The sequence below is a fragment of the Alternaria novae-zelandiae genome, assembly GCF_023758075.1.
Source record: "Alternaria novae-zelandiae strain BMP 2774 chromosome Unknown scaffold_38, whole genome shotgun sequence".
NCBI lineage: Eukaryota > Fungi > Ascomycota > Dothideomycetes > Pleosporales > Pleosporaceae > Alternaria > Alternaria novae-zelandiae.
This window is the reverse complement of record NW_026056998.1, coordinates 92,527-107,973: the sequence shown is the minus strand read 5'-3', so window position 1 is coordinate 107,973 and position 15,447 is coordinate 92,527. Positions and strand designations below refer to the sequence as shown.

The 15,447-nt window shown below is 54.2% G+C and overlaps 4 protein-coding genes across 4 annotated transcripts; 2 read left to right on the top strand and 2 right to left on the bottom strand.

Annotated features, from left to right (window-relative positions):
* Nucleotides 1-396: 396 nt before the first annotated feature.
* Nucleotides 397-3,305, top strand: J4E88_010726 (uncharacterized protein; the record flags this gene model as incomplete). The annotated part of the gene is made up of 6 exons (XM_049404316.1): nt 397-432; nt 487-579; nt 636-721; nt 771-1,919; nt 1,967-2,087; nt 2,136-3,305. The coding sequence occupies 6 exons, from the start codon at nt 397-399 to the stop codon at nt 3,303-3,305; spliced, it is 2,655 nt and encodes an 884-aa protein (XP_049249930.1).
* A 574-nt stretch (nt 3,306-3,879) lies between these two features.
* On the bottom strand, nt 3,880-4,854 carry J4E88_010725 (uncharacterized protein; the record flags this gene model as incomplete). The annotated part of the gene is made up of 1 exon (XM_049404315.1): nt 3,880-4,854. The coding sequence occupies one exon, from the start codon at nt 4,852-4,854 to the stop codon at nt 3,880-3,882; it is 975 nt and encodes a 324-aa protein (XP_049249929.1).
* A 1,981-nt stretch (nt 4,855-6,835) lies between these two features.
* Nucleotides 6,836-8,374, bottom strand: J4E88_010724 (uncharacterized protein; the record flags this gene model as incomplete). The annotated part of the gene is made up of 1 exon (XM_049404314.1): nt 6,836-8,374. The coding sequence occupies one exon, from the start codon at nt 8,372-8,374 to the stop codon at nt 6,836-6,838; it is 1,539 nt and encodes a 512-aa protein (XP_049249928.1).
* A 396-nt stretch (nt 8,375-8,770) lies between these two features.
* J4E88_010723 (uncharacterized protein) lies at nt 8,771-14,212 on the top strand (the record flags this gene model as incomplete). Its single annotated transcript, XM_049404313.1, has 3 exons — nt 8,771-8,952; nt 9,006-12,288; nt 12,335-14,212. The coding sequence occupies 3 exons, from the start codon at nt 8,771-8,773 to the stop codon at nt 14,210-14,212; spliced, it is 5,343 nt and encodes a 1,780-aa protein (XP_049249927.1).
* Nucleotides 14,213-15,447: the final 1,235 nt, after the last annotated feature.

Below are 15,447 nucleotides of genomic sequence, written 5' to 3'. Positions count from 1 at the left end.
GCGGTGTTGCCAGGCAAGAGAAGGAGACCAGTCGCCCCGACTCAGCGTCCGCCACTGCCCAAGCCCGCGCGGTCGGTGCCCAAAGGCAGCGTGGCCATGGTCACAGAGGTCAATATTATGCAATCACTCGACACGTTCTGGCGCGTCTCAGAATCTTCACCAAGGCCCCGACTGGGTCAGGGGAGGCATCTCGAGGTTTAGTCGTTTCCCAGGTTACGTCAGACTCCCGGACGCAACCGCGGTGGACTAGGCCGAAAGCGACGAGCCCCAAGCCATGACAGCCAGCGCAGTTGTGACAGCTCCACGACTCCCGACCAGCCCGCCGAGCTGCCTCTCCATGTAAATAGCCCGAATCGCTTCTCTGTGGCTGTGCGCCCGTCCCCCGCATTCCTCGCCATGGAGCTCCAACGCAAAGAATACCCGGCATTGCTGGTGAGAGTGCCTCGATGCTGCCCTCCCAACTTCTTCGGCTCACCCTATGTATAGACATCGCTGTCGCCCGCCCAGGCCGTGACGGTCCTCGACACCCGCATGAGACATGTCGGCCAGCTCAACACCCACATTGCCGACTGGCTGCAGGTGCGTCCGGCCCAGCTGCCGCGCATTGCCATCCACACGTGCTCACCAATGCGCAGGAACGCCGTCGCGTCGAAGAACAATACGTCACCGGCCTGCGCAAGCTCGCAAACAGACATCCTCCCGATGAGTCCTCGGACCTGGGGTATGCACCCGCCCCATTCGTCTCGTAGCGCACCAGCTAACACGGCCAGCATCTTCGCGACGCCCTGGCAGAAGATCGTGAGCGCAACCGAGTCCATCGCCGCATCGCATGCGCATCTGGCCTCCCGGATCGAGGCCGACGTCGAACGACCCCTTCGCGACTTCTCTGCCAACAACCGGGACGTGCAGGGCTTCGGCAACATCCAGGGGAACCTCTCGGCAATCGCGAAAGACATCGACACGGCGCAGAAGAAGCAAAGCAAGCTTCGTGATAAGGGATCGAAGGCCAAAGCTTCCGCCGTTGCCGACGCTGTACAGGATATCGAGAAGGCAGAGCTGCAATGGGACTCGCAGGCGCCCTACGTCTTCGAGCAGCTCCAGGCCATTGACGAGACACGTCTGAACCACCTGCGCGATGTGCTCACACAATTCCAAACGCATGAGGTAGACCAGGTAGAGCGGAGTAGAACTACCGCCGAAGAGACACTGAATGCCATGCTGAACATTGAAACCGCCGATGAAATACAAACGTGGGCGTTGCGAATGCGGAGCGGAGATGCACCCCAGCCTTCGCGGAAACCAAGCAACCCACCAACTCCTTCGCGCACCCTAGCACCCCCAGCTTCTGGACCAACATCCCCTACCGCAGTTGATGACAACCGCAGCCAGAAGAGTGGCTCTGTGCCGGAGAAACATAGCTCCAACCCTCTCAAGCGATTCGGCACGGTATTGGGGAGGAGGAGACAGAGTGCGCATCCGTACGGCCGAGCGCAATCACCAGACCGACAATCTTCTTCAAACCTGGGCTCGGCATTTAGTGGATTTGGCAAGGGCAAATCGAAAAAGGGTGATAACCAGGGCCCATCGCTGCCTCCTACTGCGGAACGCCCGATATCTCCTCTGCGACAATCGCAGAGACCCAGTACTTCTCAAAGATCCGATTCCCAAAGCATTACCCGGCAGGCCAGCACTGATGTTGCGCCTAATGGCCCCACACCTGAGTCGACCGTGGAGACAGATGCACCAGCCGCCGTCAATGGCACTGCACCAGTCCAAGAGTCCATACCAGAGCTCAAAGAGCCACTACCACCACCACCAGTCACGGAGACGCAGCCAGAACCTGAAAAAGACGCCGAGGGTTTCTCTGTACCTCCATCAGCTCTTGATGCCATCACCGAAGCCGAGAGAGAAGCAGGCTTGTAAGATGACCATACACACGACAGTCTACTCAGCTAACCATTAGCAGGGCACAAAATGACGGCAACGCACCACCCCAGTTTAAGCTCGACATCAGGAATGCTCCCATCCAGGAGGAAGATGGAGATGCTGATGCGGCTACCGCCAACTTGGTCAACATGCTGCGCACAGTAAGTAATAGCAGAGGTGTCTTCAATCCTATACTAACACCCATACAGCAAGCTGCCCAGCCGAAGCGGTCAAGCACGTTGCGCGGTCGCCGAGATGTTCGTAACACGATATTCGTACCAAACCCCGCAGCACCCGAGCTCCAAAGCATAGGCGAAGTGCCTCCACTCCCAACGAGCGATTCTGGTCTCGCTTCTGGCCCCGGTTCAGCAACATTCCCTGCCCCTGCTATTCCTCCCCAACCTGCATCTCCAGCTTTTAAGCCTCCTCATCGCGCATTGCTGTCAGACGACCACCCAGCATCGGATACGCAATCCATTCGATCGGGCCGATCGCTAAGCAGCTCCGCTAGCACCACGATCAGGCATCCGGACCTGCATGAACCAGGGCTCAATGCGTCGCTAGTGGAGACCGTCAGCGCCTGGTTCGAGCAGGGTAACGTTACCAAGGCCATGGTAATCGGGCAGGTCGCGCTCGCGTACAACCCCGTCGATGTCTCTGCCGGTCCATTGGGCACCGAGAGCATACGTCTGGAGAACTTCCCCGTGCTCGAGAAGGTAGCGCCCAACCCTGCCTTCATCGAGCAGTCAACAGATAGCCCAGGCAACTACACCGTTGACCTATCGAAGATTATGAAGACATCGGTAGCCTTCCACTACCAGCTTCATATCGAAGACAGCAACATAGCATCCCTCCCACCACTCATCCTGTCACCAGCCTGGAAGTCAGAGCCCACACAAACCTCCGCCATCCTCAACTACTCCCTCAACCCCCGATTCGAACTCGGTGGCGCAACCAGCATCACCGTGCGCAACCTCGTCCTCGTAATCCGCCTTGAACCCGGGTCCAAAGCAACATCCTGCCAATCGAAACCCACGGGTACCTTCTCGCGCGACAAAGGCCTCATCTACTGGCGCCTAGGCGACGTGACCCTCTTCAAAGACTCCGCCCCCCAAACCCTCCGCGCCCGCTTCATCACCGACGGCCAAGCCAAACCCGGTAACACAGAGGCCCGCTGGGAGATCAGCGACGAGCAGTCATTGACTCTAGGCAGCGGTCTAGGCGTTAGCATGAGTGCGCCTCTCAACGCGAAGAAGGACGATGGCGAAGCAGATCCGTTTGCGGATGCAGAGGAGAATGCGCCACCTAGTCCGGCGATTGGCTGGAAGCCCGTCGCCACTGTTAAAAAGATTACCAGCGGGACTTATCTGGGTGTGTAGATGGAGAAGGATGTTGTTTTGAATAATGGGCTGGAGGAGGAAGAGGTGGAAGTGTAGATGCAAGTACGAAGATGTTAATTACCCCAATCTATTTAGACTACCTGCTATTTTCTTTGTGTATGTGTGTGGGCTGGATTTAGGGAACGTGTTGTTCTTTTGTAAATAGGTTGGGTATGTGAATGCAGTCTTGATATCCCATCGGAGATGTCGTGTTGGCTTTCTTTTTGTAATCCTCATCTGTTGTACGGTTTGAGCTACTTTATATCATCTGTACCAGTTGCTTTTGTTCCGCCTTTTAACTAATACCTGCTCTGTCGTTTATCCCGGACATGTGATAGTCTCAGATTTTGCTTACGGGTTAAAGCAATGGTTGGAGCAATGATGGCCAGTAGTTGCGATTGATCATCCAAGGAGGTGCCTTGCAAGAAGCCGGGCTACATAACCAACGATACCCTCATACACATTGATATTCTACCACCCGATGTACCAACCAGCATTACCCACTCAGTCACATCCACAGTGTGATCCCACCCCACCCCCCCATGTTCTTCACAACCCTCTCCCAGGCCAGGCCTCACATACGATCAATCTCCCTCAGCAACTCCCTCCTACCCGTCTTTCTCATGATTTCCAACTCCGCTGCGAGTATCAACAAAGTAGCGTTAAAGCAAAGCGCCCACAAGATCTTGAACCCCAAATGCAACTCCCAAGTCGCCAGCGCCCCAGTCGTCATTAAACACACAGCAATCATGAACGCCTGACGCCTCTCAGAGCACGTACGAAAAACATGATGCGTCGAAGCAAAGGTAAACAGATCGCGCGAAGCCGATCGAATGGGCAGCGGGACTGTGCTTTTGATATCGACAAGCGGACCGGTAGCGTTGTCGTCAAAGTACACGTGCGTCCGCATGCGTGCGTAAGTGTATACAGCCAGAGTGACGAAGAGGAGGATGGTCAAGATCTCCGAGTTGTTGATGTAAGCAGTGTAGGGAGCGTCGACGTGGAAGTATCGGAACCAGATGACGTGGATTGCGTTGTCAACGAGGTGGATGTACGACAAGCGAACTGCAATATCGCGCCATGGCCGGAAGATGAGGCTGTAGAGGAAGTAGAGCATGTCGGTTGGGTCGTCCGTCTTTTCAGAAGTGAAGGTCCATACTGGGTCGGCGCCTCGGTTGTGCACGGTACGGGTCTCTTCGCGGAAGTAGTAATCGTCGTAGAAACCGAGGTAGCTCCAGCTCCAATATCTGCTTTCGACTAGAAGCCATAGCCAGAAGATCTTGCCGACGGAGTTGGAGTTCCAGACCAAGCTTGACCAGTTGGGTTGGGTGCTCCAGCCGGAGAAGATAGACAGGACCCGGATGACGGTGGTGATGAGGAAGTGGAGCCAGAATGTGCCTTGCAGCAGACATCGGAGTCTGTTACGGTAGGCGATGAGACTGTATAGGAGCGTGGCGCCGACAAAGATGTAGAAGGCTGGCCAGCCGCGATGCGTAGGTGTTTCGAAGACGTGTCGGTTGAACGGGCACTCAGGATACGATGTTCGCATCTCGCCTGGAGCATTCCAGTAGCAGACTGCATACGTGCCTGGGTAATTGTTCCTGAGAGCTATTGCGGTGTACACCAATAGTCCGGGTGGTGCGCAAAGGAGCAGTACGATGTGCCAGTTTGGCGCGTTGCTCAAGTCCCGCCGAACGAACTCGCACCAGGAGGTGAAATCATCCCACAAGCTTGTCATAGCTGCGACCGAGGCAAGAATTCGGCGTGTGAATATGATGTTGAGGTACAAGCCGCATGCTTGTTATATGGACGCAAGGAGGGCTGGTCGGTGGATGTGTACCGAGTTGGTTGTACCATGGTTGAATGAACCGGTGCCGATATGATGAGGAATTGTTCTGTAGTTTGAACAAGCTGTGCATCATGTTAGAAATTGAGCTGATGTTAGAGGTTGTGAAGGCTTACAAATAGGCGGTTCTTCTTGGTGAGAAGCCTCGACGGCAAGGCGGGAAGCGTCGTAACGTGGAACGTTTTTGGGGTTTCGGTTTTTTTTTGGTTTTTTAAATTTTTTTTGTATTTTTTCTCATGGGTGTGGCGTGCTCTGCTGCGGCAACTGGTGAAGGGGCGAGGAGAGGTCGGAATCGTAAGGGCACGACCGGCGTATCATAACGTATCATAACGGCAACGCGGTCGATCATATGGCATCCTTAGACCTCTCCCCGAGGTTCGTTCGTGTGGCCTCTCCCCACTGACTCCGCCGTTCGTGACGCCCCGTATTGCTGGGCCACCTTCGCAATGGCGCGCAAGATCACGACGTCGCCGATCAGGCCCAACAGGGCGCCGAGGTTTCTGTCAGCAGGTATGAGGTCCCGCCACGAGTCCCCTTTAAGGATCGCTTTCACCAGCGCAAACACACAGCAGAGCCCCTGAATGAGAAAGGTAATTAGCAAACCATCTTCAAAGCTTGGGTGAAAGGAAGATAGAGGAAAACTAACACTCTCAATGAGCCACACCCAAGGCTGGTCATCGAAAAAATACTAGTTAATAAATGACCGAAAGCGATAGTAGTACATATTAGCGATGATGATACTGCAGAATTGAAGACGAAGCCACCCAGCCATCATATACCCCTCCGATTGTTTACCGCTAGTAGGCGCGCTAGTGTCCAGCTCCTCCCTTCTCTTAGCAGCGGAAAGATGTACCCTTCACATCACTTCCACTTCACACAGGAAATTCCAAGACACCTTGAAGACAGACACGCTTCACTAACTGGTTCATCGCTGAAAGAAAGTAAACCAATGTAGCCTCCACGGTGGATTATTATTTTGCTTGAGAATGTATCAAACGCGTGCATGCCTTCCACCGAGGCACCTACCTCAATGTCCAATACTGACGTATGACACGTCATGAGGTAGCGTGGAGGCCTCCGCGGCACCCAATCTGGCCAATGCACCCCAGCCTACCGTTGCAACTACGATCGGTATGCCACTCAGCGAGGCAGGTGGAAGTAGGGCATGGAGCATACAATCATGATATCCAGCTCACAAAAAACTTCAAGAGGCACGTTGCTGCATACAACTGAAGTGGAGAGAACAGAAGACACGCTCGTAATGTGATTTGAAGAAGACGGAGTACCAGGAAAACACCTACGCTCATAGCTATCTCGACTTCTGCCGAGTACATCACATGTAGGTCGCACGCTATTACACTTACCAAACCCATGTAGGTTTCTAGAGGCTCAGTAGAAAGAGCATCGCCAAGAGGCTATGTAGTAGCTCGGCTAGCATGGAATGGGCGGATACAGACTATATGCAACATCACGATTGCGCGGCTGGAACAAGAGAAGGTGCATTAATACGTAGATTCCAAACTATGGAGTTATGAGTAAACTTACATTGAGCATGAAGAGAAGTCCTCCCAGATTCGCTTTTCCAAGTGAGCGCCCTGAATGGTATGTGTCCGAAATGATGTCGGCCCAGGTCGCCAAAGATGCAGTGTAATCCTAGATAGTCAAGTCGCGATGAAAGACGCGCTCACTCCATGCTCTTGGCGAGCGCCCACAGACTGTCAAGCTTGGCCCTTCCAAGTGTCTCACGAGCTTCGCCAGCGGTTTCGCAGACTCTTGAACCCCACTTGCGGAAGGAGCGTTCCTTGATCTCACCTTCGAAGATGAGAATGCACTTGTTGGATGAATGGTCCTTGACGTCTCCGGTATCGGTCACTGGCCTCAGCCACTTTGGGTCCGATGCTTGCTTCTCGGCCTGGTTCTCTGTTGGTGGTCCGTTCTCATGCCACTTGATGCGGTGGAGCATGAGCTTCTTGTACTTGTTGATTGCATATGCGCCGCCTTCGACAACGACCAGGTTGAGATCGGGGTTGAATAGGGTGATACCGGTGAGCGCGTGTTCTTTCGCGTTGTTGTCGATCTGGAAACGATGTTTGCCGTAGGCGAGTGTGTTGATCTTGAAGACGCACATGTACAGACCCTTCTGCGCGTCTTTCTCCTGATTAGCTGCAAGCTTGGCCGCTCGCTCTTCCTTGGTCAACTTCCGGTCTTCGTTTGCAGTGATGTGATCGTCGTGACGCTGTTGAATCTGTCCCTCGACGAGCATCTCTACAGCAGTAGGATCTGCGATAGCTTGCTCACCCATGACACGCATCATGTTTCCGCGCTTGACCTTTGGTGGCGGAGGCGGCTCCAGACCGAGACGAATCTTCGCTTGGTGCTCCTTGAGGTCGGCCGCACGGCGCATTCTGCGTAGCTTCTGTGTCTCCTTGGTGGTGAGATACATGGGCTTCACCTGGACTAGACGCTGATCCTGGGGCGCTTTCAGGAGGGGAGGATGTTGGACGTAGAGAGTGATGATGGAATCGTCAGTCTCAACCTTGACCTTGGTTGGGTCGTCCAAGCACTCGTAGGTAGGCTCGGCCAGAATACCCTCGTCCCACCACTCGATGTCCGGAGGTGCCTGAACCAGGAATCCGCGCTCGCTATTCTCGTCCAGACCAGCGCGGCGTGCTTGGATGGCGAGCGTCTTCTTGATCTCTTCTAGGCGGCGTTGCGCGCGCAGCTTGGAGGCCTGGTCGAGGTACTTTCCATGCTCATTGAAAGCCAGGACACGAGGGCCTCTCTTCTTGGCAAGGGCAGCAGCCTTGGGGTCAAAGTATGGATTCTCCAGCTCCTCCTCTTGTTGTTGCTTCTGCTTCGAGGCAGCGGGCTTGGCCTTGGGGTCGACTTTGGGTGTCTCTGAGCGGCGATTGCCCAGTGTTGTCGCAAAGCGAGGGCCAGTGGAGTCTGGTGTTGGCGCTTTCGCGATTCCTGAGCCGGCCTTGAGCGCTTCCATCCGTGCCTTCATGGCAGCCAGCTTGTCCTGGACTGATTCGCTAGCGCCAGCCGACGCCGGTGCAGGAGCTGCAGCGGCGGGCTGCTTCGCGAAACGGGCTGCGATCTCAGCGGCTTTTGCCTTGGCTTTCGCCCTCGCGGCTTCGATGGCATCAGAAGCCTTTGCGCGCTTAGCGTCTCCATTCGGGCCCTGGCCGTCGGGGTAGGGGCGCTTCTCTGCCATGGTCATGGTGGATGTGTGGATAAAGGAGTGACGGTCGTGTGATTGGCGTATGCGGAGGATCGGGTGTGAAGTTCGGTTGGATTCGCGCAATGTCGTCGCTAGAGCGCTGTAGAAAATCAACGCAATTCACTACACGTGATGCGCGTAGGATGTAGCCGGCGAGCGTCTCCCAAAACTGGCGGGTGGGGTGTGGTGGATGATGAAAGCCAGTCGCTGCAGAGTGACGCGAAATCCGCGCTGCCGCCTCGACAAGCGCCTTGGCACTGCCGGCTAAACCCTGGCCGAACTTCTCTGGTCCCGAAAAAAACTCCCCGCAAGGCTCGCGCTGTTGCGAACATTCACTAAACGCCTTTGCGCGCGATTTCTTCAGACAATAGGCGCAAAAGACAAGCTGGCGCCGCCATGAACACCCACCAGCCGACTTCCTCGGCCATAAATGGCGTCGAGTTTGGCTTCTTGACTACAAGCGATATCAAGTCGCTCTCGGTGAAGCGCATCACGAACCCGACCACCTTCGATACGCTGCTGCACCCGGTACCTGGCGGTCTGCACGACGCTGCCCTGGGCGCTTTCTTGGACAATGCGTGAGCTTCATCGCGTTTCTACAAGCTCATTCACTCCGCTAACAAACTTCAAGATGCGGAACATGCGGTCTCACCAGCTTCCAAGGCTGCCCCGGCCACTGCGGCCACATCGAGCTCCCCGTACCCGTATACCACCTCACGTTCATGGACCAGCTGCTGCGACTGCTCCGGGGCAAGTGCGCATATTGCCACCAGCTCAAGCTCCCCCGTGTCCAAGTCAGCGAATTCGTCTCCAAGCTGCGGTTGATAAGATGTGGACTAGTAAAGGAAGCAAACGAAATGCACGAGCACATCAGCATGGAGAAGGGCAAGACGACAGAAGACGCCGGTAATTCCGAAGATGACGATGATGACGACAATGCCGACATCATCACCCAGCGCAACAACTACGTAAAGCGCTGCATGAAGAGGGCAGGCATCACAAAGCACGATGCGCGTGCTGTCCGCGACAAGAACGAGACCATCTCCGATGCGCGGCGACAAGTCATCAAGGACTTCTATGCCGATCTGACCAAGCGGAAGGCCTGCGGCAGTTGCACGGGCATCAGCCCAACGTACCGAAAGGACCGTGGCATCAAGATTTTCCGTAAGCCTCTGAGCGAAAAGGACAAGGCCAAGATGGCTGCAAAAGAGATGTCCTTCCAAAACCCTCTGGACATCCTGGCTCGCAGAGATGCGAAGGCGAAAAAGCAACATGTACACGCGGATGAGGGAGTCGCGGACCTGGATCCCAACTCGAGCGAGGACGAGGGCATCGAAATGGAGGATATACAGCAGGCCGACGGGTCGCTCCTCGCTACAGAATCCCGCATGGCACGGAAAGCGAAGTCGTCATCCGCTGTTTCAGAGAGTGCGCAAGAGTATATCAACGCGACAGAGGTCAAAGCAGCCATGACCCTACTCTTCGAGAGCGAAACTGAGATGATGCGACTTCTGTACAGCCCTCACGGAACCAAGTCTCTCGTGGACGTAAACCCCGACATGTTCTTCACACAGGCCATCGTCGTACCACCCAACAAATACAGACCCGAAGATAAGACGGGCGACTCTATTGCCGAATCCGCCAGGAACAAGCTCTACAAGAGCATTCTCGAAGCATGTGACACGATCCGTCAGATTAGCCAGGAGATGCGAGGCATGGAGAACGAGCTCGGATACCGGAAACGTAACTTCGACGACATGCAGACCCAATTTGTCAACCTCCAGGGTGCCGTGAACGCCCTCATCGATCGCGATGCAAACCCCGTGCAAGGCCGCGCTGCAGTCACAAACGCCGATGGTATCAAGCAGGGTCTGGAAAAGAAGGAGGGTCTCTTCCGAAAGAACATGATGGGCAAGCGTGTCAACTTCGCCGCGCGCAGTGTTATTTCGCCTGACCCGAACATCGAGACCAACGAGATCGGTGTCCCTCCAGTGTTCGCCATGAAACTTACATACCCAGAGCCTGTCACGAACCACAACTTTTACGATCTTAAGGAAGCTGTCCTGAACGGTCCCGACAAGTGGCCAGGAGCGCATGCCATCGAAAACGAGTTTGGACAAGTTGTGTCACTGAAGAAGAAGAACTACGAAGAGCGACTAGCTTTGGCCAACCAACTGCTTGCACCCACAAATTCATACTCCAATGGAGCTCGGAATAAGAAGGTGCATCGTCATCTGAACAACGGCGATGTTGTTATCATGAACCGACAGCCGACACTGCACAAGCCGTCAATGATGGCACATCGCGCCCGTGTATTACCGGGAGAGAAGACCATTCGCATGCACTACGCCAACTGTAACACGTACAATGCCGATTTTGACGGTGACGAGATGAACATGCATTTCCCCCAAAACGAGCTTGCCAGAGCGGAGGCTATGACGGTAGCGGATACCGATCATCAATACCTATCTGCGACTGCTGGAAAGCCTCTGCGTGGTTTGATTCAAGATCATATCTCCATGGGAGTCTGGCTTTCGAACAAGGACACATTCTTCACAAGAGAAGAGTACCATCAACTACTCTACTCTTGCCTGCGACCGGAAGACGGCCATACCACCTCAGGTAGACTTGAGACAGTTAACCCTGCTATCATGAAGCCTAGGCCGATGTGGACGGGAAAGCAAATCATCACTACTGTCTTGAAGAACATCAAGCCCGCAGAATACCAGGAACTGACGCTCACATCCAAATCGTCAACAAACGGCAAACTCTGGGGTGTTCACGTCGAGGAGCAGTTCGTCATTGTCAAAGATGGCCAACTGCTTTCCGGTATCATGGACAAGGGTCAAATCGGACCTGCCGCGGGTGGTCTCATCAATGGCATCTACGAGGCTTATGGAGAGACGATTGCTGGTCGAGCCCTCAGTATCATCGGACGGCTGCTTACCAAGATGCTTCACATGCGCGCCTTCTCTTGCGGTGTTCAGGATCTAATTCTCACAGAGGAGGGAGATCGTGCTAGGCTGGAAGAGCTCCGTAAAGCGGAGAAGGTTGGGTTCGAGGTCGCCTCCAAGTACGTCACCATGGACGCGGAGAAGATTGACCCTATGAACCCAGAACTACGGCGACGACTTGAATCCGTGCTACGAGACGACACCAAGCAGCACGGTCTGGATCTACTCACCAACACTGCTAACGGCAAGATTTCCTCGGCGGTCACCTCAGCCTGTCTGCCCGATAAGCTCATCAAACCATTCCCCAAGAACCAAATGCAAGCCATGACAGGCTCTGGAGCTAAGGGTAGTATGGTCAACGCTAACCAGATTTCATGTAATCTTGGCCAACAAGTTCTGGAGGGCCGAAGAGTTCCAGTCATGATTTCTGGAAAGACACTGCCGTGCTTCAAGCCCTTCGAGACGAGCGTACGCGCTGGTGGTTATATCGTCAACCGTTTCTTGACTGGTATCCGGCCGCAAGAGTACTACTTCCACATGATGGCTGGTAGAGAAGGTCTTATCGACACTGCTGTCAAGACTTCGCGCTCCGGTTATCTGCAAAGATGTATCATCAAGGGTATGGAAGGTCTCAAGGTCGAATACGACACCTCTGTCCGCGACTCAGATGGTACCATGGTCCAGTTCCTGTACGGTGAAGATGGTCTCGACACAACCAAGCAGAAGTACCTCAACGACTTCAAGTTCCAGGCGGAGAACTTCTACTCGCTAGCCCAATCGCTCCACACTGCTGAAGCCTACCCGAAGGTTTCTAGTGCTGAAGCGGTTGAACACAACAAGAAGGCAGCGAAGAAGGCTAGAAAGGGTGATGTTGCCGCAATGGACCCTGTCACTGCCGTTTACACGCCATCAAGGCATAGTGGCAGTACTTCGGAACTGTTCTTACAGGCTAAGCGAGAGGTAAGTCACTTCATCCCGATCAACTATAAGATGCTAACGATCTTAGTACTGTGACCAAAACCCCGACAAGCTTCTCAAGAACAAGAAGAAGGACGAAGAGGGCGAGATTCTCAAGCGTACCTTTGAGCAAATGCTTGACCTCAAGTACCTGCGGTCCCTGGTCGAGCCTGGCGAGGCTGTCGGTGTCGTTGCTGGCCAATCTATTGGTGAACCCTCAACACAGATGACGCTGAACACTTTCCATTTGGCTGGTCACTCCGCGAAGAACGTCACACTCGGTATTCCCCGTCTACGAGAAATCGTCATGACTGCTAGTGCGAACATCTCCACCCCGTCGATGCAACTATATCCCCATCCCGAGCTTTCCAAATCAGACAACGACAAATTCGCCAAGAGTATCAGTCGTCTGCCACTCTCGGCTGTGCTCGACAAGGTCACTGTGACTGAGACCACTGGTCCCGGTCGTGAACATAGTCAGGCCAGGAGCTACAAGATTCGCCTGGACTTCTACCCGGCGAAGGAGTACACCAAGGAGTACGCTATCAAGGTTCGCGACGTTGCCGAGTCCATCGAGCAGAAGTTCTGCCCGCGTCTCCAGAAGATCGTCAAGGCCGACCTCAAGAAGAAGGCTGCGAACAAATCCTTGTCAACGGCGAAGTCGGCTGCCATCCCTACTATCGGCGAGAAGACTGGCAGAAGCGGAGAGCAAACAGTCGACGAGTCAGAGGAGACCTTCCGCGCGGGACGGGAAGGCGGTGCAGAGGACGATGATAGTGACGATGGCGAGGGCGACAACGACACTACTCACGCCAAGGACCGAGGCCGACGTGAAGACAGCGTAGCTTACGAAGAGCCAGAAGAAGAGGAGCAAGCAGCCAACGACAACCTTGATCGAGAAGACGAGGTCAACGACGAGGATGAGACCTACGGTGGCAGCCCCAAGCCCTCGCGCGCAGCTACCCCGGAACTCAACTCTGACGACGAGGACGAGGGTACACTCGTACCCACTGACGAATCCTCGGACATCCGCCACGACCGCGTCTGCCACAACAACGATCACATCCACGACTTCACCTTCGACGACCGCAAGGGAGCTTTCTGCGAGATCACGTTTGAGTTCGAGACATCGACTCCCAAGCTGCTCATGCTGCACCACGTAGAAGACGCTGCCAACTTCGCCACCATCCACGTCATCCCCGGTATCACAGCCGCTCAATACTCAGATGCAGATGGTGTTATCAACACCGAAGGTTCCAACCTCCTCGCCATGCGCGAGTACGCCCACATCATCGATGTGAACCGCACCATGACCAACGATATCGTAGCCATGCTGCACCTCTACGGTGTCGAAGCCGCCCGCGCGACCATCGTCAAAGAAATGCACGGCGTCTTCTCCGGTCACGGTATCTCCGTCGACCAACGCCATCTCAACCTCATCGCCGACACCATGACCAAGGGCGGTGGCTTCACACCCTTCAACCGCATCGGCATGAAGGGTAACGTCAGTCCCTTCATGAAGATGAGTTTCGAAACCACCGTCGGTTTCCTCAAGGACGCTGTCATGGAGCGCGACTGGGACGAGCTCAAGAACCCCAGCGCACGCATTGTCGTTGGTAGACTGGGTGGTATCGGTACGGGTGCGTTTGACGTGCTTGCACCGGTCAAGATTAGGGATCCGCTCAAGAACGTCGCGGAGGAGGTCAACGAAGCTATCTCCAACGGTATCCGTGAGAAGCGCGATTCAGACTCTGAGTCTGAGGATGAGGAAGAAGAGGAGGAGGATGAGGACGTCGATGGCGATGTTCAGATGGATGACGTGGAGATGCAGGATGTGGATGCTGTTGAGGAGGTGGAAGAGGTCGTGCAAGAGTCGCCGAAGAAGAAGGAGAAGAAGAGTAAGAAGCATAGGCGGAGTAGCGATTAGGCGCTGCGGATCTCTTTTACTTGTACGTTACTATGAGTGCATGTGTTTCTTGAGCATGGTATGGGCGTTTGGGGAAAAGGCGGGTTAATATCGATGTAGTTTAGCATGTTTGCATTGTGAAATGGCAAAAGTGTTCACATTCATGATACTCTTCTTTCGATTGATACGTAAATGCAACCTGTCTAGACGATCGTGATTGTATGCCTCTCATAGTTTTCTGGATCCCAGTCGTCAAATTCGGGATAGCCTGGACTGTAGTCATGCCCTATCCACCCGTCACCACGAGGATGATCGAACAGCCCAATCCTGCGCCACGTTGTTCTGTCATCGTCAACGGGTTCGACAATGATGCCTGTGAGCTTTTCAATCTGGACAGACCTGTTGCTAATGTCTAGCATCCACGCCCATTCTCGATGCGCAAGCAGAAGGAAGTAAGCAGTGCTCATGTCTCGAATATCGAAATTCTGCCCTTCATGGCCGGTGTCAAACCACTCGTACTGTGCACTTTGATCGGTGTATGAGTAGGGTCTAATGTTGCGTTTTGATGCCTGTCGGATTGCTTTGCGGAGATGGCCGGAGATCCGGAGACGAGCGGATGAGATGCAGCCAAAAGGGTCAGAGCCAGACGGTGTAACGGCAATCTCTTCAAGCCGTCCAATAGCTGTATACTCAGCGTTTTCATCGCCCAAAAGCTCGTTGTTATCGATGAAACCAATGGGAAATTTTACGGAGGCCCAGGACCACGATGGTGCTGATTATATCAGAGGTGGCGCAGAAGCAGGATTAGGGACAGTAAACTTACCTCGATAGTCGCTAGGGAACGGGGGATATCGCGATCTGCCAGACTCTTGGTCGGCGCGGAACCAGCATAAGCCTGGTATAAAGTCGTCCTTCTATAGCCCAGCATAGTACTCATCCTGAAGGGAAGCCTGGAAATTGTGTGCAAGACCTGATAGGGCAGGGAAACAATCCAAATCGTACGTGAGCTGACACCTAGTAAATGCTTTGACAATTTCTCGCCAAGCTGTGTATTGCGCAGATTGCCTAGAACCCTCGCTGCACTCGACAAAGATCTTTCCCAAGCGAACATTGTGTTCCATAAGACTCAGTGGAAATCCGAATGGAAACGTTTCGCATGCGACTAGTTCGGAACATTCCCAGACCATCTGTTGGCCAAAGAAAAGCGATCTAGGACTAAGGAGTCGTTCCTGTAACACCCATCCACGCTTGAAGAG